General features: G+C 35.2%; 1 protein-coding gene across 1 annotated transcript; it reads right to left on the reverse strand.

The window, feature by feature from the left end:
- Nucleotides 1-1,761: 1,761 nt before the first annotated feature.
- LOC149078777 (putative protein-lysine deacylase ABHD14B) lies at nucleotides 1,762-22,054 on the reverse strand. Its single transcript, XM_089240885.1, has 5 exons — nucleotides 21,849-22,054; nucleotides 18,060-18,349; nucleotides 10,015-10,189; nucleotides 5,510-5,805; nucleotides 1,762-3,158 (listed from the first exon to the last, which is right to left on the reverse strand). The coding sequence occupies exons 1-5, from the start codon at nucleotides 21,856-21,858 to the stop codon at nucleotides 2,964-2,966; spliced, it is 966 nt and encodes a 321-aa protein (XP_089097011.1). The 5' UTR covers nucleotides 21,859-22,054; the 3' UTR covers nucleotides 1,762-2,963.
- Nucleotides 22,055-23,390: the final 1,336 nt, after the last annotated feature.

Consider the following 23,390-nt stretch of genomic DNA (forward strand, 5'->3'; position numbering starts at 1 on the left):
AATGATTTGTGCAAGTTTAAATAAATTTAATTAGAATTTAAAATTGAACATAACTAGTTAGAAAATCGGATAGTAAAGGAAAAATTAAACTCTGGCAGTATCTTACATAAAAATAGGGGTGGGGGGAAATATAAATCACACTAAAATAATTTTCGCATTTGAGTAAACAAGTTAATGTCAAGGCATGGAAAGATTACTGCTATTGCATGCTATTTTTGTAACTACAATGCAACTATAGTTCAACTGATCCCACTAAGACATGTAGAGCCTTCTCTGGTTTATGAAACAAGTTGAAACTCGTTGTATAGGTTATATTGACCATGAAGAGAGAAGAGAAAACTCTAATAAAAGAAATATATACATATATTTCAAATTTCAACCACCAGGGGAAAAAGGGGTGCATAATGAATGAGAAACACATATTGGAAACATAAAACTTCATTTAACCACAGCATCTGTTCATTTCTGCAATGTGAATTCCATTTACGTCATTATGTGTTCAACAGAAGCGGGAAGGGTTTCTTAAGAAATCCCAGGAGCACTGCATGTTTTTTTTATTTTTTCGATTCAGGCAGAGTCTGCATGCTTCCTTCACAGACTTGGAGCATTGAGGAGAGCTTTCGTCAAGGTCCTAACAGGTGGCAGACAAGTGAAAAAACTGTTTCATGCTCACTTTGTAAGTGTTTGAGCAATTTCAAGAAGTTTTCTGAATGTCTGGCGGTCTCGTTTTCTGGACTGGACAAGAATCTTTGCTTCTACTTCTAGTTGTAAGGATTCCTGATGGAGAAAGTTTATAGAGGAAGCATAGTCTCTGCTTGAATCGAAAGCAAATGAAACACGCAATGTGGCATGTTGCTGCAATTCCTCAAGAAACCCTTTGTGCTTTTGTTGAACATATTATTACACACTTTGAACATGTGATTGACCCAAATAGAGTGCACATTGAACAAATGCTGTGATTAAACAAAGAGAGCTATATATTTTAAATATCTGTATCTTGTTCATCATGTGTCACTTTTTCCCCTGGTGGTTGAAATTTAAACGATTATTTTTTATTGCAGTTTTCTCTTCTCCATGGTATACATAACCAATAAGGTGTTTTTGAATTGATACCTCAACCACAACAGGCTTTAAATGGGTGTGAGTAGTGTCAGTTTAATCATAATCCCCCTGTATAATGGCTATAGAATTCCTGGAATGCTCTTTCCATCTACTAAATTTTTATACAAAAATTGATAATATAGTGAAGTTGCAATTGCAGTTCAGACAACTGTAAATGCAAATACAGTGGTGCCTCAACTTAGAAGATTAATAAGCTCCAGAAAGTAACATGCATCTTGAAAAACTAGGAAATATCTTTCCAGGAAAGTAGTATCGCTAACTACTAGATGAATACAGTACACAGTACAATCCTTCAGAAATTATTGACTTGGATTTTTTTCAAATTACAAAATTTTTCACTTGCAAATTTACAAATTCTCTGATGTATTCCATTTTTTAATGAAAATATTTTATGATTGCAAACTTTGACTATTCACAGGTTATATAGAAAGATGTTCTCTCTACTTGTTAATACAAGATGTATAAAAAATTGACTATATGCAGAGATGCTGATTTTTTTGGAAAAAAAAAATTCACCACTGGCTCCACAGGAACTTGAATTCTAGTGTCTCGTATGCTGAATGAGTACTCTACCACTAAACTATGAAGACTAGTACAATATTTCTTCCTTGGAGTGTACATACGCTGAATGGTACCATGTGATGAGCAATGATAACAATTAATTGTAAATGAAATCCTAGATGGTGACATATTCAGAGAAGAAAAAAAAAGATAGCCTCTCCACTTGTTAATGGAAGATAAAAAAACTGGCTGCGTGTAGAGATTTTTATATACTTCGTATTAACAAGTGGATAGGATATACTTCTCTACATGTCTGGCGGCTTCTCTTCCTCCTAACCAAGTCATAGCTCGCCACTCTTTCTCAATGATGAGGTGGTCGCAGAAGACCTTGGCCACGCTAGAAAATGTGCATGTATGTGTTGTGAACCTAACAATCTAACATGGTTTGTTTCCGTGTAATGATTGTTATAGTGCTGCCATCAACATTTTAAACAATAAGTGAAGTATATTGATTGGATAACTGTAACCGTTGTAGGCTTGTTGCTTCCTAATCTGGTGCCCCGATGTAATTTACGAAAAATAAACTGATTGTTGTTATGGTCTATCACACAGTGCTGTTATACATATATATACGCTACAAGGAAGAAATATTATATCTTTATATCTGTCTTCATAGTTTAGTTTGGGTCCCCATGGACGCAGTGATGAATTTTTCTTTCTAAAAAAATCATCATCTCTACATAGAGCTATTTATTAAGTATATTTTGTATTCACAGGTTGCTTGTAAGTTGAGATATCACTGTATTGAACCATATTTTCTTACTTTGAAAAAAAAACTCCAAAAAACACTGAAATATTTTCACAGTTATTGTACAGTGAAACGTAACAAATTGTTTAGTTTCATTAAAGTATTTATACAAGCAATAAAATAACCAAACGACAAAATGCTAAAATGGAAAAGAAATGCAACAGATAAAATTTGGTACTAACAAAAAACAAATAAATAAAATAATGTAACATTTCAAGAAAAGATCACAACCATTAGAAAGATTCAACAAAAACATTTTGAATTATATCAAGCAGCTCTGACTTATCAATAAACTAACTATAAATGACTAACACACATATATATATTTTCTTTTGCAAAGGATTCATCATGATTGAGAAACAAATAAGACAAGTTGAACGACAATCTTTGCTTGAACTGATCACCCATTGAAATATTTCACAATTTTTGTTGTTGTTTTTTTTTTTTCATTTGAGATTCTCTCCCAGTGACAAAACATTTACCAAGATATTGAATTTAGAAGCAAAAAAAAAAGTTTTATCAATAATTTTCTTCACTTGTCACAAATGTATGCTGCATTGATGGCCAACAAAAAGTTGTAGAGAAGCTTATGCCAAAGTTGAGGATTAGATAGATAAGCAGCATGCTCTCCACCAGGAATTTCCACACCTTTACTCCACGGTAGACGACATAAACGAGCTGAATTCATTACCTCATCTTTTTCACCAGAAATAATCAAAATTGGCACCTACAAATAAAGCACACATGATTTATTGATGTACATACCAGGTTAGTCTCATCAATAAATCAACAGAAATTAATTGATTTACTTTACTTGATATTTACACCACATGGCCAAAAACAAAATAAAAATAAATGGTGCACCTACTGTGCAAGCCACAGAAGGAAGTGCTGTTTCTGTTGCTCTAGATTAGGATCAGCAATAAAGTGAAGTTTGCTAAGGATTTTAGCATACTTAATGACCATATTTACCCATCAATATATATATTTCCTTCTCTGAAGATGAGGGCATGTACAAGAATGTCCATGCTAAAAAATAAATTTGTCTTAAACTGTGAAAACTTAATAGAAAGAGTCTTCATTCTTCAGACCATGGTCCCCACATTCTGGAGCAGAGCCCCCTCTATAGTGAAAAAAAATAATGAGATTTATCTTGGGCCTTGCCAGCACTACTCTTGTGGTGGGGATATGATTCAGACACTTGGATATCAACCAAGTTCTCTTTGAGTTCAACTCCAAAGAGCCTATGGCACTTGGAGAGAAATAAGGTTGAGAAATCATTCAACTCTTCTTGTGTTACGAAGGGTCACTGGGAAGCATTAATGAATATGTGGCTAAAAACAAGTACAGAGATATTGCAAGACCTCATAAAATTAATGCTACAAAAAATAAATGCATGTTTAATTCGTGTTAAATTCATTCAAAGGAAAGACTGTATGCTATTTTTTTTGCCAGGCAATGTAAAAGACAGTAAAAGCAATGCAAAAACATAAACACAGTCTTTTAACAAGAAAAACAATCAGGAATAAATACAGTGAAAATTGTTATGCAAACTTTCTACAGTGTAGTGTTATTATATTCTATCTACAATGATAAATCATGTGTAACAACACTTTTCTCCGGTATTTTGAGCATTGTCATATAAGAAGTTTCACTGTATATTAAAATACAGATCAATTAACTGAAATTGAAATCCAACATCCAGATTGGAGTGCAAAATCTGTAGGAAGTCCTTCAACATGATACTTATAGGCCTATAATATGAAAATTCAAGCATTTATCATCTCTACTTCAAAATATGGAAGGCAGATGGTCTAGTGTTCTGTGATGGTTGAAAGGCAGGAGCATATATGCACAAGTTTTAATTATTTCATATATCATAAATAATTAAAACTTGTGACAAGTTCTTTGAAAGTTTTATTGAGATTGTACACTAATTGTAAGCAACATTACATGGCCAACAACTCATGCATCATACTGTTGCTCAGTTTTGTTCTTGAAGACATTGCATCTTTCATTGGGTACTTGTAAATGCTGCTTCATAGTCAAAATAAACTGCATAGGGTTTTTAAAATGCCATGACCAAACATATTACTTAATTTGTTCTGTCTTAGTTTAAATTCTATAATAATTTCAGTATATTATGAGACCTTGACATGCTTCTGCTTTGTGTATTTCTACAACTCAACTAATGGCAATGTGTGTACACCACATATTACCCACTGTGTGCTACACAAGGAAAAAATTGCACAATTCCAAACCTACATGATTTTTGTGATACATTGTATCACCTAAGACAGGGATTCTCAAACTGTGCGCCGTCAAACTTTGTCGAAGATGTTGCGGAATAATGGCCCGATAAAGGTATTTTGATGAAATTCTTTGTTAAACTGCTCTGGGGGAACTGTGGATAAGCATTGATTAAGTGGCACCACAGATGGAAAAAATTGAGAACTCCTGACCTAATACAACCGACACTACTACAACCAAAATAAACATGCACCTTGTGAACATTCCATTGGGAAATTTGAATATAACTGACAACCACTCAACCATACATGTTCCTAGTACACATTCCTCTGTAGAATTTTTAATGAATCAGTACATGTCATGCCAGAATGTCTATATCCAGACTTTGGACTTGAACATATATATATACCATTTATTTCTGTCATTAGACTTGACATGAATTTTCCATGTTTTTTTTAAAAATTGAATTCACTAAATATTACTTCTAAGTAAAACGTAATTGTAATGAAAAACAAAATGTAATTGATTTTAAAGAACCGAAACTGAATCTATTACAATCAATTCAGCTTATAACTTTTCCTCTTAGAGCATTTTTCTGCTTGGCATTGCTTATTTTCGTGGTGTCAACTGTAATTCTAATTAAGATTTCATATTTAAAGTATTTCCCCCCCCCCAAACATTTTTTTTTATGACAGTATTTTGAAAAACATTATAAGCGGGATCCACTGCATATAAATATGGGTTGAACTTGATTTCATACTTGATATTAGATTACTACTATGTCATACTGAATAATTGGTAAAAAGCAAGATAAACATCAAAATCAACCTTTATGCAACTCAAATCTGGAAAATCATCTTTTCCTACTCGCTGTACCCAAGAATAGCAAGTCGAATCCAGGAGATATTCCTTTTGCTCTCCACAGTTTGCTTGCTTGAGAGATGCCGTCCCAATAGGCGAGATGGTCACAAATCCACTGCTATTCTGCCAGTGAGATACCAAGTAGGGCATTGAATAACTTCCACTCATACTTGGACTTATGATTACTGGTCTAGTCATATTCAGAGCCGTGATTATTTTCTGCAGAAATTTTCCTTTGTCATTCGGTGGGTCTCGATTGAAACCTGTTAGTGAAACGAAATATTTCTCAGGTGGAAACATAAGCATATAACATAGTAACTAAACATTTAAATATAATCCTAAATTGTAATAATCTAGTGACCCATTTGTCATTTTATTACCAACTATTTGAAGGTGCTTGCATATTGCTCTTATTTTTGAGGGATTTGATGAGCTTCTGTATAATGTGACAGGATGAGAGGTTACGATTATCTATGAGACCAGCCACAAAATGACTACTGTACTTGGGAGGATTCATTTATCATCAAAGAGACTTGTCCCATGTCTCTCAAATCTTGTAAGGTGAAAAGCTGACGTGCTTTCATGCCCAGTAACTTTGGAAAAAAAAAGTAGAAAATTTGTTATTCTCCCTCCGAGGAACCCAAGCACAAGCAGGTGCGGCAACATCTTAACTTTACAAAATTAACAGCATGAATCAGTGGCTCTCAAAATGCATTTCATTGCCCCGAGACATCAGCTGGCTAGAAATATTGATTTATGCTTGTTCAGTGCTTTGAAGTGGTTCTTTTCTGGATTATTCTGGAGAGCCAGGGATAAAATAAAAAATTTGAAAAGCACTTTCATAAATGAGGGGCTTTTAAAAAAAGTGGAAGCATAATGTTTCCACTTATGTTTTCACTTTTTTTGAAATGTATTTTTCAATGGTTTTTGAATCTTTCGGATAATTGGGATAAATTTTGTCGGATTATGCAACAGGGTATATTCAAACAGGAATATTTTTTGGTCAAAATCACACTGCCAAGTTAATCATTTTAAAAAAAGGGGAACATATCCACCTCGTTCATTACTTCAGTATTTTTCATTCAAAAGGGAACATAAAAAGTGGTTATCTTTAAGTTAAAGAATTTTTTTTCAAAACAGACATTTTTAGAAGCATTTAGACATTTGTGTTTCTTATGCTACTCACAAGAGAGCAGTAAGGGTACTTTCCTTGGTTGAGTGAAACCTTCTGGAATCAACAAGTGGCACTCCTAAAACTCCTCCGCAAATGTGTTATCAGATAATCAGGTCAGACATTGTGTTCTCATGTTGTGTTTCTGGCTTTGTGTTATTTTCTCAAAGACAACGTTGGAAGGAGCACAAAGCTGTGTATGGTGAAATTGGGTGTTTTATGAATCTTAGTCATAACTGGATGAAACATGATATAAAGAAGTTGAAGCAGTATTACTCCAACATTAAAAGTATAAGCAGAACGAGGGGAGCAATCATAAAATAATTAAAAACTTGAGATCGAGGAACCTAGACAAGAGTAAAGTGTAGTATCGTTTTGAAAGTGATTTTGACAACTTTAGGTCAATAGTCAAGAAGAGGAAGATGACATGACTGCTCTGGTTCTTTGGAAACACTGTTTAACAGCCAAAAAGAAGAATTACATAAGCCATCTGCTTAAAATCTACAGTAGCGCTCAAAAGTCTTTTGACAAATGCAATAATGCCAGCTCATTTGCATGCATTACCCCTGACTTTGGCATATGTAAAGTAAAAGGAAGATATTTATCGACACCTGTAGCTGAAATTTGTTTGGGGTAAGTGAGCTTTTATTGTTTAATTTTTGTTTTTGGGCAAAATGTTTTGACAAATATAGTTCAGTCAAATATGAAAGTAATTAATTCTTATTTAATATGAATTTATGGTAGGATTATGCATAATACTCGTGAGCACTCCAAAACGTAAAGAATATTTAGTGGATTTTTTTGGCAAGCGTAATTAAGGTTTTAAGTATGGAGTGAAGTCTGCCTCAAGTGGCAAGTGATGTTGGTATTTCAAGACAATTCATAAGTTTGTGGAACCATGTTTAGTAATCTCAGACACCTGTAAAAAGTAATTTTCATTCAGTATGATTAAAGAAGAAAACAGACAAAATAGAACAATCAAAATGCAAGCAAAGAGAGATCCTCGAAATGTCCACTAGGCAAAAAACCTGATGAATTTAATTCAAAACACGAACTGAATTGGAATGTATCAGTTGCAAAACATTTGCTGAACATTATGGGCTTAAAAAAAAAAAAAAAAAAAAAAAAAAAAAAAATATATATATATATATATATATATATATTATTTACTTACAGAAGCATGAGGGAGAATAATGTCGATCTCCTGATTGATAAGAGGAATAGTCGAAGGTACAAAAAATAGGTGATATATAATATATATGTGAGGTAAATTATAAGGTAATTATTAAGGTATTATAGGTTCTTGCTGTTAAATACGAAGGTAGAAGTGGGAATGTTTTTTGCTAAAGATATTACTCCTTTTCATATGTTCTGGAAAAAAAAAAACCACAAGAGACACGTTTTGTTATAAAAATGTAAGGCAACAAAATGAGTTTTATGGGTGTTGAAGTCAGAGCCATAACTTGAATATAATCAAACATTTATGGATTGAGTTTGACAGACAAGTCGGAGACAGAAATTATATAAATTTGATGGTTGTTTTCAAATTGTGTGAAAAGGAATGGAAAAAAAATACCAATTGGCCATGGGACAAACTTATTGGGTCCATACTAAAACATGACAGGTAGTTATACAATCCAAAGATTTTCCACTGAAGATTTGACTCATTCTACTTATGATGCCCATGGCTATGATGGATTTGACTATTTTTTAGTTTACATTTTTGTTTGTTTGTGTCAAAAGACTTCTGTCCCACCATACAAGTGATTATTTTTTTTCTGATTTTACAAGGTGTAGATAAACAAGTTTTCGGTCATAAAGGTTTGTAATGAGATTCAGTGTATGTGTTTTATAGAATAAATTTCATTAAAAATTCAAATATCAAATTTGTAGAAAAATTTATTGTTGTCAAAAAACTTTCGAGTGCTACTGTACAATGGTGAAGAATGGGAACGTGATCCAGAGTTACAATGGTACCAAACATTAATGACCAGAAAGAAAGAGATGAAGATCCTGATAAAGACGAGGAAATGTCTATTTGTTTGAATGAAGTGTTCATGTGTGAAATAAAAGTGCGACATTGAACTGTGATTAATTTAGTCAGGAATGTAAGGTCATCTGATAGGTATAAGTAAATAATTTACATAGCATCATTTTAAACAGTTCAAATATATTTTATTGTGCTTAGTAGAAAGCATTTTATTTTTGTTTTTAATGATAGAAAATTGCTTTAGTCAAAAATGTGTAATTTTTTTTAATTTTTTTGTTAATTGATTATAAATGTTTCCTACTGTATTTTATGCAATTAAAATGAAATGAAATAAAAATAAAGTGGCAGTTTTTGATAAAGATGCTAAATATTGTGAAGAATTTTTTTGAAGTTTCAAATCTTTCAGATTTAACCAGTGCTCCCTAACTGTACCCTCTAATAAAATACAGCTCTAAAAATTTTATAATTAAAGGGCAACATTTCCAAGAGTTTTTCTCAAGGCAGAGCATTTCCAAAATTTAAATGTATATGTTACTGCAAAAAGTATGAAATGCGGCCAATTCACGACGGGGCTAGCCACTTTGTAAACTGGTGAAGAGTTTTGGCCAAGGTCCAAATTCCAGAAATGATTCTGACTTTGGTTGGCCATATTGCGAAGTGGCCGGAGCTAAAGCTTGATCTGAAGATGTAAAACAGCCAGGTAGGAGATAAATCCATTTTTTTTTTATCACCAATGTGTGATACATGTCTATATATAGCAGTTCTATTGGATTAGCTCCATGTGACAAGAGAGAAAAAAAGTGAAATTTGAGAGTATAATTTGAAAATTATGTAAACATAGTTTTCTTCAGCCAAATTTTGGAGAAAAAAAAAGATTAGGCATCATGACTGCAGTTTTATGGGTTGCAGTAACTAACGTGGACATTATAATGAAAAATATGCCAACTTGATGATGATCCTGAATCATGTCTTTTGCTATCAGACTTTGATCACGGGCCAATTTCGGGCTTTGCAGTAACATAACTCCCTTGAATGTTGATCAAGAAACAATATTAAAATATTCTTCTACCACTCCCATGTGCTGCTTGTTGGGCTATTTTTCACTTTTGTATAGCAAGTCCATTCTAAAGGAATACATGTTTTACTACTTCTGTAAATTCAGCAATTGTGGAAATGTTCCCTTTTGAAAATTAACTCAAATCATATGGCAGAGTTTGATGCAATGTAACATACAATTTTTTTTCCCAATAACCTTATGTGAATACCCACATTTTTCAATCTAGAGATTATTGATAAAAAAACCCAACATACTCTTTGCTGGGAGGTCAACTGCAACAGCGCGAATACCAAATGCTGTAATATATTGGATAGAACGCAGATCCTCCCATGTCTTTGAGGAGTATGCTTTACCATGAAGAAGCAAGACTGAAACAGAATCTTTTACTTTGCTTTGCGTTCTACCAGTTCTGTAATGAACAACATTGTTCTGCAAGAACAAAAATAGCTTATTATTAGATAAATAGGACCAGCTAAATGAAGCAAAATATCAAACATCTGTGATATTTTCTTGAGCTTAGACTTAATGTAACCCGTATTGAGCAGTCTCCAACATGTGGCCTTTGTTACTTTGCCTGTCAGTTCACCGAGCAAACCAACATTCAAAGGCAATTAAATCAAATATGCAGCACACGTCCCCAAAGCAGAATATTTTGCATTGTTCTGCAATGACCTCTTGGCTGACCGGAAATATTCTGCAATAAAAATTAACATAATAGTGTTTTCTATATTTTTCTTAAAATTCTACCAGATTGCTATGTAATAACACTGACTGTTCTGCAACATACGTCACAGAACAAGTCACATTTCATCATATTCTGCTTTGGGGATCACTAGGATCCATCTCTGTTGGTAGCATAGTGGATATATGCTGTAGTCAGTTTCCAACTTTGAATCATAAGTGCGAACAGGTCTTCCACAGACACCAGGCAGACCTTCAACACAATACTTACATGAGATGAAAATTCAAACATCTGCCATTATCAAGATGTCACAGATTTTGACAGATTTGACATATTCTGCTTTGGGGGCACATGTTATCTACACATGCAAAATCCATTTCAGTTAAAGCAGCATTTATGAACCGATGGTTTGCAAAGATGGGACAGGTACGAGAACATTATTTTAGAAGAAGAAAAATTAAAATTTTACTCACATCTGTATGCAGATAGTCAGCCCCACTAAAATGAATATCAACTGTTTCAGCATATTGTATCCGATTAAGAGATATATTTGATTATGCAGGAACTCAATTGCTGTTTCACACATTTAATATAGTTTATATAAAATGTCTTGTATAATTATAATGTATTAATTATCAAACTGTTCCTTTGCTGCTATCTATGTAACCATAATTTTGAAGCAGAAAAATTTTACAGTTTCCAAAATGTTTGGCGATTTTTTCTGTTTTTTTTTTGGATAATCATGAGGCTATTGGTTAATGCATGTTTTGGTCTTTCAGCATGAAACCATTGCAATACAGCTTGACAATGTGGAAAAAAAATTGACACGGCAAAAATTAGACTTTCTTTTCCATTTTCTGATCAAGCTTTCTGTTCTTTTGCCAATCTCATCAAAAATTTTCCAAATTTTCCATTTGAGCTTGAAAAATTCTATACTTTTTGGCAATTTTTTTTAAATTTTTTATTGTATTCAAAACTTTTAATTTGTCCCACAAACTCAAATCTTATTTTTTGGGATCATTTTTCTAATTTCAAGACATTGCATTAACCTAAGGCATTTGTGCAATTTTTTTTGAAATTTTTACTTTTATTGAAAAAGTTAGTGGCTTAACAGAGACAAAAACAAAATAATTAAATGCACCCAAGACAACTTAGACACTATGAAATCCCAAGATTTTTTACAAGTTTTCACTGGTAACATATGTCATAATTTCTAAATATTTAATATTTTATTTCATAAAAATATTAAATACATAGTGGTTAATATATATTTACAGCTGTTGTGTGAATCACGATATTCAATTAAGCAGGGAACTTTAATATTGCCTCTATGGGAGAAATTATAGTTCCAGAGGATTTTATCAGTTTAAATGGGGTATTCATTTATAAGAGGCTTTTTATTAATTATGGTATTACCATCTGTGGGCTACACAAATTTTGCTGCCCTTTTCTGATTCCAAGTCTAATTTTCTTGACCACTCGTTCCTCATATTTACAACTCCATGCAAAAACAAAATTGTACCCCCCATTGCTCTTTTGGTCATTCACACGCTTGCACATTCTCTAGGTAATTTTTTGGCCATTCTGTTAAACATGTGCTCTAAGTCACGCTTTTGACCACTCACTAACCTGGTCTCTCACTCTCTAGGTCACTATTTTGGTCATTCATATGCTTGCACATGCCCTAAATCACACTTTTGATTGCTCACGACTTCGTTCCTCCCTTTTTAGTTTACTCTTTGAATTATGAGTTGCAAATGCATCTAGATTACTTGGGGGAGATTATAGACATCTGAATGTTACCTGCAATCTATATTCTTAGAAAGATTTATAATAATAATAAGAAATTTTTGAAGGTACAGTCTTCCACTACTAAACCACACATGCGTGTCATCCATATTCCTCTGCGGAAGGTTCTTATAAAGTCTGTCACTGCTTATCAGCATCATTCGTTGGTATCCCAAAAGGAAAAAGCTTAGGCAATTTTGCCCATTGCTTTGATACCAAATAGTATGATACAAATTCACATGCTTGCACACTTTTTTTCACTCACATGCTTGCAAAATCTCAAGGTCACTCACTGACCCAGGCCTACAACGATTAATTATTCAATCATTACACTTCGCTCATAGTTAGAAAAACTGGTGGCAGATGGCAGCACTACACATAAGCATTACACAGAAACAAACTTTACGTCAGGTTTCACTACATGTACACACACATTCCCACATGTACCAATTTGTTAGAGGTTTCACAGAGGAATATGGACGAGGTACATGTGTGGTTTAGTAGTAGTAGTAGCCAGCATTTACAACTTGGTAAATATTCTTAATTACAGTAAACACCTGAACTCATGGTGAGTTCTCTGCCATATATCCCTAGATCTCCTCTGCTATTTTTTTCCCCCTTAAAAAAGTATCACAGATATGAACAGCCTCCTTATTTATTTAGATATGGCCTATATTGTTTGCAGGTATCTCACATCTTATGATGTCACACTTACAGGATCAACTATGCAACAAAATAGTAACAGTTACCATGCCTTTCATTCCCAACGATCATCAACACAACGATTCCCAACTGGAAATCTTCACAGAATGACATTTCTTCACATACACATGGCCCATAATATTATTTGGTGTCAGAGCAATAGGCATAAGTCTAATGAATGATGATGATAAGCATAGGCACAGACTGTACCTTCACAATTTATTATTTTTATTATAAAAATTAAATTTTATTATTCATAATTGTCTTCGCCGTCGTTGGGAACGGACGTGCTATTATCGCGCTCCGCTCACCGACACGCCAGTGCGCCATTTTGTGTCTTTCTTTGTGTTTTTCTTCGTTCTCGTGAGTTTTACTTAGCGTGTTGTTTATTTTTGGGTCATATTCTGCGGTGATTTTCTTTTTTTTTTAGCGCACGTTGGATTGTGAGATAAGTGGTTTTTTTTTTTTATATTGCTCTCATTTTTTTTTAAATTTTCGTTGTGTATTTTCGATCGACTTATATTTATTTTTCTCGTTCGCATTTCATTTTCGTTGTTTTTTCGCCAGGTTCGCTCGCTTCTTTGATATAAGTTCGTAGGTTTTGGACGTTAGTGTTAGCAAACAGTGTATACTTTTTCCCGGGTACTCTCAATAACGTTGTTTTCCTTCCATTTGGGCCTATTGTTGTAGTGTTAGTGTTTTGAGATAGTTAGCTAAGTTGTTAGTTAGTTAGAGTCGATAGTTAGTTAGAGTTGTAATAAGTATAAATTGTACTTCGTAGCTTAATACTTTTTTTAGAGGGTGTTGTATTCTTTATATACATATTTATTTTATTCTTCGTGATTTAGTGCTGAGCATTCTACTTTACGTAATTTTTTCGTATAATCTCTTACGTATATTTTGCATAGTAATGTATTTTACATTATTTTAATTTCCAGTTAACGTTTCTCATTTTCGTATTGTTAAGTATTATTATTATTATCTAGCTTTAGCAATAGTGTTAGTATGCCTCGACCTCGACTAGTGTTGTGTAGAGCTTGCGACGGGAGGTTTCCCTGGTCTAGGGGTATAGTAGCTGATAGTTTCAATTGTAAAGGGTGCTTGGATAGAAAAAGGCTGGAACACGAGGTCGAAGCTTTACGGGAAAAAGTTAGGGTGCTAGAGGGTCCGGTTATAACGGACCCTCTGGTCGTCGAGCCACCTGTTGATGAAGAAGCAATCTCCACGAACAACGACATTTTAGAGGGCGAATGGGTGGTCGTGGATGAGGTAGAGGGGGATAGTGATAGGGGTTTAATCATCGGCGATTCTATGGTTAGGGAACTTGGGAACCGAGTGTGTAGGGATTTTCGGGGTTTCGAGCGCTGTTGTCTTCCTGGGGGGAAGATTGGCAACGTTCGAGACGTTTTTCATCGCCGAAAGTTGCCCTTGCGGGTGATTCTGTGGGTGGGAACAAATCAGGTAGGAGCGAATATTAGTGAGTCTCTGTCAGAGTACCGGGATTTACTATTATCCGCTAGGGAGGGGGGTTCAGATGTGGCAGTGATTCCAGTGCTGCCAAGGGGTAGTAGGGGATATAGGAGTAGGATCCACCAATTCAATATAGGCCTGAAGGACATTTGCTCCTCACTTGGGGTCACGTTCTTGGAGCTTCCCGCATTTACCGATAGGTGGCTTCGTTCGGATGGGATCCATCTAAATAAGAGAGGGGTCTGGGAGGTTTACGATAGTCTTAGGTCAGGTTTTTTACTCCCAGACCACGTAGTCGGGAATGCGGGTTAGTTAATGATAATCACAACAGTACTGACGGGGAATTACCCACCTCTGACTTGGATGGCTTCTCGATTGACAACAAACCACCGGGCAAATTAAAATGTGTGTTAATAAATGCCAGGAGCTTGGGTAACAAGAAAGATTTTTTAGAAACTATGATAGTTGTGGAGGACTTGGATCTTATAGCCATTACAGAATCTTGGGCAAACGATGGGGATGAATCTTTCTTACACATCTCCGGATACGATACTTTTTTGAGAAATAGATCTGATAGGAAAGGGGGTGGAGTGTTGATATACGTGAAATCATGTTTGAAGGCTAGAGAGTGTAACGTACAGAGAAGTGATATTGAAACCATATGGGTTGAACTTGAGAACAAAAGACGTCATAAGCTTATTGTTGGGGTTTGTTACAATCCACCGAATAGGGATCAAAACTACATCGCCAAAATGCACGATGAAATTTCCTACATGTGTAAGCGAAAGAGGGTTCTCATACTAGGGGATTTCAATTACCCGGGTATTGATTGGGAGAACCTTTCATCTGGAAATCAGTATGAAAGAGACTTTCTTAAGTTGGTGCTCGAAAATTTTTTGTATCAGCATGTATCAGAAGCCACTAGGGGTACTGCTATTTTGGATTTAGTTCTTACTAGTTCTGAGGATCTAGTTGAACATGTTTCAGTGGGGGAAGAGTTTTCTTCCAGTGATCATCGTATCGTCAGATTTCACTGTAACTTTTCCTCGGGTAAGGTTGATAACAAAAGATTGGTTCCTTGTTTTCGGAGAACTAACTTTGATGTTTTGCGAAGAAGGTTAGCGGAAGTTTTCAAAGACCGGTTGGAATCAGTAGGGGTGGTAAGTCAATGGGAAGAATTTAGTACGAAGCTGTCCTCTGTTTTGCACGACGTCATATCCTTTGTTCGAAAAAAGCGTGTTTGTACATCACACCCTCTATGGTTCACGGATAGCGTGCGGAACCTTTATCTTGAAAAGAAAAGAGCATTCAGAGAGTATAAAAGTGGACGAGGTGACCTATCATTGTTTACTGATAAAAGAAGACTGTTGAAGAAAGCGATAAGGGATAGTAAAAAGCAAGTTGAATCTAGGTTGGCAGATAACATTCGCTCTGACCCAAAATCATTTTTTCGATACGTCAATAATGGATGTAAGGGGACAGTTGGCCCCCTCTCGATAGGAGGCTCAAAAGTAGAGAGCAATGTAGGCATGTGTAGTGCTTTCAATGACTTTTTCGCGTCGGTTTTTAATGGAGATAATGATATTCGATATACGGGTGTTGCATGGGGTAATAAAACGCTCAACGATATTCAAGTGGAAGACGTGGAGGTCCTAAATCTTCTAAGAAATGTATGTGCAAGCAAAGCACCAGGACCAGATGATATCTATCCCAGGGTTCTCAGGGAAGGTGCTAATGAATTGTTGGGGCCAGTCGCACAGATATACAGGAGTAGTGTTGCTGAGGGTATCGTCCCGAGAGATTGGAAACTGGCTAACGTTGTTCCGATATTTAAGAAGGGTAGTAGAGAAGTGGTGTCTAATTATCGTCCAGTGAGTTTGACGAGCTCCCTCTCGAAAATTTTGGAAATTATCATCAAAAGGCAGTTTGTGAAGTGGATAGACGAGAATAATGTATTGTCGGATAATCAGCATGGGTTCAGGAAGGGGAAGTCATGTGTAACTAACCTCCTTTGCTTCTATGATTACGTGACTAAGGCTTTGGGTAAGAGCAAAAATGTCGACGTTGTTTACCTTGATTTCCAGAAGGCATTCGATCGGGTCCAACATGGCAAACTCTTGAAGCGTTTACACGAGATTGGAATAGGGGGCAACTTGCTGAATTGGATAGAATCGTGGTTAAGAGATAGGTCGCAACGAGTTATGGTGAACGGGGAATTCTCTGGTTGGACAGACGTCACAAGTGGAGTTCCTCAGGGAAGTGTCCTTGGCCCCATACTTTTTTCACTTTTTATCGATAAACTCGATCAGGGTATCGATGGAATTACTAGCAAATTCGCAGATGATGTGAAGCTAATGGGGGTAATCGGGAATGAAAGCGATAGGGAGTTGCTCCAGACCAACTTAAACAAGATTGCAGCATGGGCAAATGAATGGAGCATGACGTTTAGCGTAGATAAGTGCATGGTCGCTCATTTTGGTTCGAACAACCAACGGTTCTCTTACGAGTTGAATGGTGTCACTATCCCGGATGCAACTAGAGTCACCGATTTGGGAATTCTCATTGACGAGCGACTTAAGTTTTCTGAACATTGTTCAGCGGTTGTCAAAAAATCGAATAGAATGCTTGGTCTCATTTTCAAAAAGGTCTCTTCGCGTTCTCCTAAAGTCATTCTTCCTCTTTTTCGAGGCTTAGTTCGTCCTGGACTGGAGTATGCTGTAAGGTTTTGGAGACCATACCTACAGAGGGACATAGACTTGGTTGAAGGGGTGCAGAGAAGAGCTACGCGTGTCCTTATTGGCACACAGGGCTTGAGTTATGAAGAAAGACTTCATTTTTTGAATATGTTTACATTGGATGAACGCAGGTGTCGAGGAGATATGATCGAAGTGTTCAAAATTTTCAATGGGATGGATAGGATGGACCATGAACTTTTAGTACACCGCCAATCGACTGCTTTTACAAGGGGACACCAGTATCGATTGGTGAGGGACAATGCAAGGTTATGGTGTCGCAGGGAATTTTTCTCCAATAGGGTTGTTAATAAATGGAATAGCTTACCCCCGGAGGTAGTAAATTGTAACACAATTGACACGTTTAAAAAGAAATACGATAAACATGTTGGGGTAAATCGAGAAGCTATCCATTCTTAGAATAAGACAACCATAAGTAATCTTTATGGGCATCGTATAATATTTTATCATGTGTATATATTGTTTGTAATTTGTGTTAATTGCATTTTTAATTGGGTTGCTGTATTTTTGAAACATATGACAACCATATTTTTATGGGCATCTTTTTATCAGCCACCTCGTTGGGCATTTTGCCTGTTGTGGCGTTGTATTTGTATTTGTATTTGTATTTGTATAAATATTTCTAAGAAAAAATATTGCAGGTAACATGCAGCTGTCAATAATCTGCCCCAAGTAATCTAGATCCATTTTCAACTCATAATTCACTGAATACATGCAGGAAATCATGATGATTCAATCATCAGGGATACAGAAATCACACAAAAAAAATGAATCAACTCAGATCAATAGAGATCACTTGTTTTGAAAAATACAAGTCATTAAATAAGTCTTTGATTGAAAACATAAAATGACAATTAAGAATTGAGAACAATTAAGTAACATGTTTGAAAATGAAATAACTTACCCCAATTCTCACAGTATTGGACAGAACCTCAACCGACGACACTTTATCTGCGATGTCCACCGGGATCTCCAACTGCTGTAGGTCAAGTTTCCTAAATGATGGACTTTTTACTTTAGCAATGAGAGTCTTGCAGTAGCTATTGTTTTCATTCTTCTCTGCTCTTGTCAAACTTTTATGCATGCTGCTTTGTGTTGCTTCGACTTGGATTCTCGAAAGAGGTCGATACATGAAGATTGCAAACATCAACATTAACGACATAGCTAAGAAGCTGAAGATTATAACTTTTTTTCCTATAATCATAAGATAACATTGCTATCTAAATTATAATGGCAAAAACTAAACACAAAACTCCAATCAGTATGAACAACACAAAATAAAAGTTTTGTTTTTAAAATGTGGGAAATGGTAACACTGCTATAGTGACAGGCAATACACAAAAATTGGGGAACTTTTGAATGAAAGACATCCAAAACTGCTCAGGCATATATAGCAAGGCTTGACAAATCGAAAAAATATTTAGGCACCAGCCCAATATCTTGTGGAGCATTGGGTTGACATAGAAATTCAGCATGGTATTTTGTTCAAGAAAAATGGTCCTAAATAATGCTTTCTCTGAATTTTCCCATGTTAAAATGACATAGTGTAATGTGTGGCTGACCTCCCGTCTGGCAGTCCAGTGGCTAGGGAGCTAGCTTCGGACTCTGCAGGTCTGGGTTCGAATCCTGGTTCGGGCATGGATGTTTACTAACACACTAACAAATTCCCTGGACAGATCGTAAAGATCTCTTGGGAATAGCTGGCGATCACATTATATACAAATACAATACAAATACAACGCCATATTTTTTATATATATATAAAAAAAAATCTACATATGAATTTAGAAATTTACTCTGATTTAGCGACCACATTTAGAAAATTTTGGGCACCAATACAGATTTTCTAATAATTGCCATGGTGACCTGTCTCCTGGGATTTGTCCAGCCCTGATACATCGATGTGGTTAATTTGCTTGAATTTGTGACGCTTCTTGATACTATCTAAATTCGAGTCCTGTGACTTTTGTTCTGAGGCAGGATTGGTATATAACTTAAATTACATTGCCTGTTTCAAAGGCATGACAAGGTACTGGTCGATTATTAGAAAGACGGTTGGCACACCTCTAATGCTAGTGTCATTTGGAGTACTTTTTGATAGTAGTTTATCATTTACATTTATGCTTGCAATTCCAGAAGCAATTTTTTTTTAAACTATTAGCTCAGGGGCTCCCAGAAAAATTGGCTTGATCATTTCCTTGATTGAAACTCTGGAAGAAAGAAATACAATGCAAAAGCTTAATTAACCTTCCAAATCTTTGTTTTTTTCGCTTCACAGAATTTCTAATGAATTGGTATATGCAGGAATGTGCTGTATACCTATATAAGTGGCCACAACTCATTTATGCTGAAAGACTTAGGCTTGTCTCATGTTATCAGGATATGAAAAAAATCACAATTTTTTTTTAGATTGAAAAATCAGATTTTTTTAAATTAAAGTTAACTGACTGATCACTAATTAAAAGAAACCTTGTTAATTATTAAGAATCATATTTTCATATCACCTAACTGCTTTTTTCTTTTAATTGCTCAAATTTAATTAAGCACTAATGAATAAACAACAAACAAACTATATGCAAAAAATATGAACAAAAAAAAAATCTATGTAACGTGAAAGATCGTTGAGCCCAAATTAACTTCATGGATTAACATTTTTTTTGTAGAGAAAAGTGGTTTTTTTTATTCATGAACCTCCCCTCTCCATTGAAGTGAATGAATGGCAGACATCTCAATTCACTGGATGTACAACCAAAAGGCCATTCATCATCAACTAAATAGAACAAATTCTATTGCCAAGATTGCTTCTTGCACATTGAATGGATGTGTTTCCGACTTGCTGTGACGTTGCTTAACAGTTTACACGTTTTCATTCTCTCACAGATTTAACTAGTTTTGGTAAAGAAAACAAGCAAACTCAAAATTTCAATACGAAAAGTAAAGTCAAAAGCCCAATGATATCTATGTTGGTACAACATCTATTATTATTTTGAATCAGCAATTAGGACAAGGCTTTAAACAGAAAATTATTCCTCTGTCTTTTAATCATGGGAATCCTAGTGCCACATTTTAATGTATTGAAAGTAATGCAGTTTAGCTCCCTATATTTTTCTGCAATGTTTTCCACGTACAAAATCTAGAAGTAGAACAATTTTCTTTCGGCATCTAGGGATTAAGTTCATCTATATTTACACCCAAAAAGATGTTCTATGCCTACTTCTCTTAATCACAAACTTTATCACATATCAATAACATGCAAACTTTACCAGGTTATATTTACTTCAACATCATTGAATTTATGTAAGACAAAAACAAAATTTAAATTTTGTGATTTAAATCAATGATTTTTTTAAAAAATATCCAAGCGATTTAAATTGACGTATCCTGAATGTTATACTACTGCTGCCGTTGTTCTGATTTTAATATTTTGAAGTGAAAACAGCAGATGTTTGAATTTTATTCCCCTGTAATTATATCATGGTGAAGGTCTTAAATGTAATAGATACAATATTGCACCTTGGTCTGCCTGGTGTCTCTGGGAGACCAACTCAAACTCATGACTTAAAAGTTGGAAACCACAGAAAATCAACTACAGTCAACATGGATGGATCCTGGTGATGAGAGTCCATCATGATGCCCGCAGGACTGCACAGCAGCTATTAAACCACACATGCACATCGTCCATATTCCGCTGCAGAACTTCTAAGGAATTGGTGCATTTTGGAATGTGCGTGTAAATGTTGTAAACGTAACGTGAAGTTTGTTTCTGTGTACTGCTGCCATCTGCAAATAAATTTTTTCAAGTGTAATGATTAAATAATTATATCATTGTATGCCTGTTGCTCTCTGTGGTGATACTTTTTAACAGGGAGATCAGCTTGCATTTGCGTATCAAAGTTGGGGACTGTAGAGCAGCTGAAACATATACATACAGCTACATGCCCCAAAGCAGAATGGTTAGTACTGTTCTGTGACGAGATATCAGCTGACGAAATGTTCTGCGGTAAAAATCCCCATACACGTAATAGTGCATTTTGAATCATCTAATTTGCTGGGCTATTTGCAGAAACACAGGAGGGCAGTAGTGTCCTCCAGTGCGAATGAAGAAGCCGAATGACAGGCTCCACACAGTGAAACTTCTATATAATGACACTTAAAAGAATGAAAAGATTTTTGTACAGGATTTATCGCTACAAGCAGAATTTATTAGCACAAGTGTGTTAGAGAGCCATTATATAAGTTCAGCCATTATCACTATAAAGGACATCATTACATAGAAGTCTGCGTATATATACTGACATTTCATCGTGCTCACCCAACCCTTCAAGTCTATCTCCGCTTATGTTTGGACCCAGAGAACTTAGTGTGTGAATCATGTGTATTAAATATTTTTGGTCGTAACTTAACACTTGTTGATCCCAAGTACACAATTTGATGTGCTGGGAGAGCAAATAACATGTTTTAAATTTTGAAAGCATTGTGAGAATGAATATTATTTTCTGAAGAGAACTTTTCTTCCATATTAACTTGAAACGATATCATTCACAGATGTTGTATTTCATGAACAAAATAACAGTTTATTATAACAATAAATACAATTATACACCATCCATTGTTTGTAAACAATCAATGCAAAATTTCATATACACTGTCACCTATTATTGTTTGAATACAATTATATTACAGCATTGCTCACCGAAAAACATTTTCTCAGCTATCTATATATCAATAACAACTCTCTATGGATGATCACAAATTTTTCAAAAAGGGTAACAGCTAGAAATTAAAATCTAATTCGATAAAAACAATCCGATTATCACCGCGTTTTACTTAACCAAATATTGCAACGCTTACGATGCGGATTTTTCAACACGGCGCCGATATAATGAACGTAACCTGTTTACTGTTTGACAATATTCGTGTGGTCTTTGAAACGGCTGAATCACTACTGTGCCTTCATAACCATGCAACCCGCATTTTCCGGGACATATCTATTTATTATTTCACTATATTCGGCTGACTCATTATTCTAGTGAATAAGTTCATTTTGTCAAGTATGCTAAGAAAGTTCAATATGAAATTTTTTAACCGTGAATTTCTTATTTTACCGAGATTGCACATTAATGATATAGCCCATTTTTGTTTTAAATATGGTCACATCAAAAATCACACTGTCGTTTTAAACAATTTCCCATGTTTTTGTATCAGATCTTTTCAATTTTACCCTCAAAAATATGAATGTACTTTGATATTAGTTATTAATAGATGTTTAAATAAATTTTTTCCCAGGACGTGATAAAATCAATACTTCATAGAGACACCGTAAGATGAAAATATGGTACATATAGTGTTATCTAGCGAGGAATATATGCAATACAGTTTCTTGCACAGGCTAAAAGATGGCAGCATGCGATAAAATTCTGAAGAAATGAAAACGCGCAATTTTCAAATCGGAAAGCTTCAGGTGATAGCAATGTTATCCAAAAAAATTATTTTGAAGTTTAATTTTTTACTCCCCTCTCCAAAATTTTAGGAGTTAGTTTTGGGAAAAGAAAGAACTTTTCCCGCGAAAAACAAAGAAATAACTCCATTAAAAAAGTTATCTAAAATTTGAAGGAGTATTTCCAACTTCTCAACGAAATTTGGAGGAGTAAAATTGAATTTTGATGCATGAATCACGTTTAGACGCGTATTGGCGAACACTGCATGATGAAACTGTTCTTTGACATTTAATTTTTCTCCAATTTACCAAATAAACAAATTTTTATGAATTGATGTGTTTATGAATAAATAATAATTCAACAATGTAAGTCTGAATCACGCAAATCAACAAACAAAGCCATCTTAACAGCATCGCCAGTCTTAGGGCTGGAACCTTCTTCTACAAGTCTAGCAAAATTATTCTTAGTTACGGTACAAGGTCATTAGAGGTCTAAGTGATAGATACCTAGGTAGTGTTAGGGTGAATCCATGCGTTAAGGGCCCCAACTAGGGGAGGGTCGGCAGGTTCCCCGGGCACTGGTCTAGAGAGGGCGTCAAATTCATCCTTCAACTGCTGCTCCTTCTTGCACAGGGGTGCCAATATGCGTGCTTGTCCCGTCTGACGAAGTATCTAGTTGCGGCCCTGATCCTGCTGGCAACAGGGCCAACATTATCAGACGCAGTGCCTGCAGCGAAAATCATGAAGGGGAGAAGTACTATGCTTGTAGTGGCATCTCGAGTCCCGGGCTTAGGGTTC

This window comes from Pholcus phalangioides, unplaced genomic scaffold (genome assembly GCF_987345545.1).
Source record: "Pholcus phalangioides strain wild (caught in Gottingen) unplaced genomic scaffold, Ppha-v1.0 ptg000013l_1, whole genome shotgun sequence".
In the NCBI taxonomy this organism is placed as follows: Eukaryota; Metazoa; Arthropoda; class Arachnida; order Araneae; family Pholcidae; genus Pholcus; species Pholcus phalangioides.

Excerpts from the sequence above, each read along its gene's own strand:
- LOC149078777 (XM_089240885.1), bottom strand. Across the intron at positions 5,806-10,014 it reads AGTTGACCTCCCAGCAAAGA|GTTTCAATCGAGACCCACCG; the intron begins GTATGTTGGGTT and ends TTTCACTAACAG. Across the intron at positions 3,159-5,509 it reads CAGATTTGAGTTGCATAAAG|GTGCCAATTTTGATTATTTC; the intron begins GTTGATTTTGAT and ends CTTTATTTGTAG.